At 33.5% G+C, this 2823-nt stretch overlaps 1 protein-coding gene across 1 annotated transcript; it reads left to right on the top strand.

The window, feature by feature from the left end:
* The first annotated feature begins 590 nt into the window (after positions 1-590).
* Positions 591-2429, top strand: LOC108783387 (THAP domain-containing protein 1). The gene is made up of 5 exons (XM_018551942.1): positions 591-655; positions 737-920; positions 1080-1471; positions 2063-2250; positions 2362-2429. Exons 1-4 carry the CDS (start codon positions 591-593, stop codon positions 2148-2150), a joined length of 729 nt encoding a protein of 242 aa, XP_018407444.1. The 3' UTR covers positions 2151-2250; positions 2362-2429.
* Positions 2430-2823: the final 394 nt, after the last annotated feature.

Raw genomic sequence — 2823 nt, 5'->3', positions numbered from 1 at the left:
TAGAAGTTGTGCGCCCCTTGTGCACGAGGTCAGAGAGCATGAAGAAAGCATACTCGTAGCACTACATATAGTCGGTAAGACAGATTTCCTAACCTGAATAGTCGTCAACTTTAACATTAAATATCTCGGTTCGTAGGGCAGAGCGACGCTTATTTCTGCCAGATTCTTTCGTTTCATGCAAAAACGCGTCGAATAAGCCTAATTTGATCGATTTTTAAGGTGCTCGAGTGATTCTGTATAATTACCCTTTTTACAACTTACATTCTGTTTAAGATGGTTTAAGAAGATTTTTTTTTAAGTGTGTCCCTCGGATGAAGGGAAAACAAAGGTTATAAGAACAAGAACTTCTTGGTTATAACCGATGCGCGCATGCGCAAACTTTCATATAATGTGCAATGCCACTGCGCATTGTATGAATAACCGCGGACGTTTTTTGACCTACCCCCACCACGTTAGTTTACTCTCCTGGTTCTAGTCTTCTTGACTAATACTATTGCGCGATTCCATTGTCGGTGTGTTTTCGTTGCCGCCTTACCGGTATATAGTAGTATTTGTTTAAAAAAACGCATTCTTAAGTAAAGAAAAATACAATGCCGAGCACTTGTTGTACTAAAAATTGTCAAAATAATAATAAAAAGGGATTTCATTTGTTCAGGTAAGTTAAATATATATTTGGTAAACGTGAAACTTTATTATTTGAAGGTTATGTCTAAACTGCAAAGAATATATGTTTCAGATTTCCTCTAAATCGAAAAGATCATTTAAAAAAATGGACCAAGGCAATTGGAGAAAAAGAGTTCAAGCCATCTAAAAATTATGTCATTTGCAGCAAGCATTTTACACCTGATGATTTTATGGACAGACCGGGTACAAGCAGTATTCGTTTAAAAAATCTTGCCGTACCTTCCATATTTTTAAAGGCTTCAGTGACTGCTCCTATGATTGTAAGTACACTTGCTCCAACGACTGCTCCTACATTTGAAAATGCACTTGCTTCGGTCATACATTCACATATAGACAGACTTAGTACAAGCAGTATTTGTTTGAAAAATCTTACCGTACCTTCCATATTTTTAAAGACTCCAGTGACTGCTCCTGTGATTGCAAGTACACTTGCTCCAGCGACTGCTTCTACATCTGAAAATGTACTTGATTTGGCCATACATTCACAAACTGTGACTTCAGAAGTCACGAGTTTCAAGAGTTCAGAACAAAAAGAAAACGAAAATAATTTTACAGTCTCCAGCCTACTTTCAGAAAACACAGCTAGCATAAGTCCTATCGACAATACAATTAAGATGTCATTGGTAAAGAAACGGAAATTAATGAATAATTCCTACTATCATTTAAAAAATCAGGAAATGAGTCCTAGAAAGAAGCAAATGAAAAGAATTATTCAAACATTAAAACAAAAATTGACAAGAAAAGAAAAAAAGATACAATCGTTGCAGTGTTTACTGGCAGATTTACGGTATGACATGTAATTTTATGACATGTAATGAGAGCTATTCGCTGCTGTTAGTGCGATCATATATAAGATATGTTAAAGTGTGAATATTATATACCGCGCATGTAGTTCACCAATCGCGTGCCGAATTTTTTCAGACTTACAACGTAACCGTAAACAACTACCACGGTAATATCACTTTAGTTAAATTGACAATCAATCTAACAAATTTCGATGCTTATAGCATCTTATTAGATCTTAATAATATGTTGGAAGACATATATTAAAATTTAATATTAAAGTAACGATAATTAAAATAAGTTAAAATAAGTTTTTTCGTATTGAAAATTGATGAAAATATTGAAATTATTGAATATCAATTGATTCACTTTCATTAAGATTTTAGTACACAATTTCCACCAGGGTATTCATTTTGTACTTTATTTTTCTATTGCTTGAATGATAATGTTTTAAAAAAAAAGAATCATACTCTCTCTTTCTCTCTCTGAAATCCAAATAAGTCAGCCAGTATAAACATAAATGATATAAACAAAAAGATGAATAGAAATAATTGATTTTGATGTAAACACGAATTGTATATTTATAAATGAATAGAAAGAAAAATCTTCTCGACCGAGATCCAAGTGAAATTATTGCACAAAATTTTGATGGAAATGTTGGTGAGCTGTTTCAAAATGGTTGAATAAGAATAGAACTAACAAAGGTTGTCGATACAGCGACGAAATTAAGAAATATGCCGTAACGTTGCATTTTTATTCGCCAAAGACCTATAACTACTGCAGGTAATGACTATATATGGTTTGTTTCACATTTATGTTTATTATTTCATGGATTGATCTGTTCTAAGTATTTTTAAAATATTAAATTATACAAATAATTTAACATTTTTTTAGATCTATTTTACATTTGCCACATGAAAGTAGCATTAGGAATTGGATTTCATCTTTCAATGCGGAGCCTGGTTTCATGTCACACGTCTTTGAAGAGATATCTAAATTCCCTCAAGTCTCACGGCATTGTAATTTAGTTTTTGATTCTATGGCAATTAGAAAGCAAATGTTGTGGGATCGCGCATCACATAAACTGGTAGGATACTGCGAATATGGCAATGGAGTAAACATTGAAGCTATGGAAACTGAAGCCACTGAAATCCTTTTTATGCTGGTTTCACTAAGAGGAACGTGGAAATGGCCCGTGGGTTATTTTTTCCTTAATAAAATAAATGCTGCAGTGCAAGCAGAATTAGTAAAAACGGCATTGATTATGGCACAGCAATTCGGTATCAAAGTATGGAGCGTAACATGTGACGGAGCTCATGATAATTACTCTACAATGAATTTGTTAGGCTGCAATTT

The sequence above is a fragment of the Cyphomyrmex costatus genome, unplaced genomic scaffold (genome assembly GCF_001594065.2).
Source record: "Cyphomyrmex costatus isolate MS0001 unplaced genomic scaffold, Ccosl1.0 scaffold1494, whole genome shotgun sequence".
NCBI classification, from domain to species: Eukaryota; Metazoa; Arthropoda; class Insecta; order Hymenoptera; family Formicidae; genus Cyphomyrmex; species Cyphomyrmex costatus.
The sequence above is the reverse complement of the archived record's forward strand: the minus strand, read 5'-3'. Positions and strand labels throughout refer to the sequence as shown.

Coding starts and splice junctions, on each gene's coding strand:
- LOC108783387 (XM_018551942.1), top strand. CDS start 591: ATGCCGAGCACTTGTTGTACTAAAAATTGTCAAAATAATAATAAAAAG. Junction 656..736: donor AAGGGATTTCATTTGTTCAG/GTAAGTTAAATA, acceptor TATATGTTTCAG/ATTTCCTCTAAATCGAAAAG. Junction 921..1,079: donor TACCTTCCATATTTTTAAAG/GCTTCAGTGACT, acceptor ATATTTTTAAAG/ACTCCAGTGACTGCTCCTGT.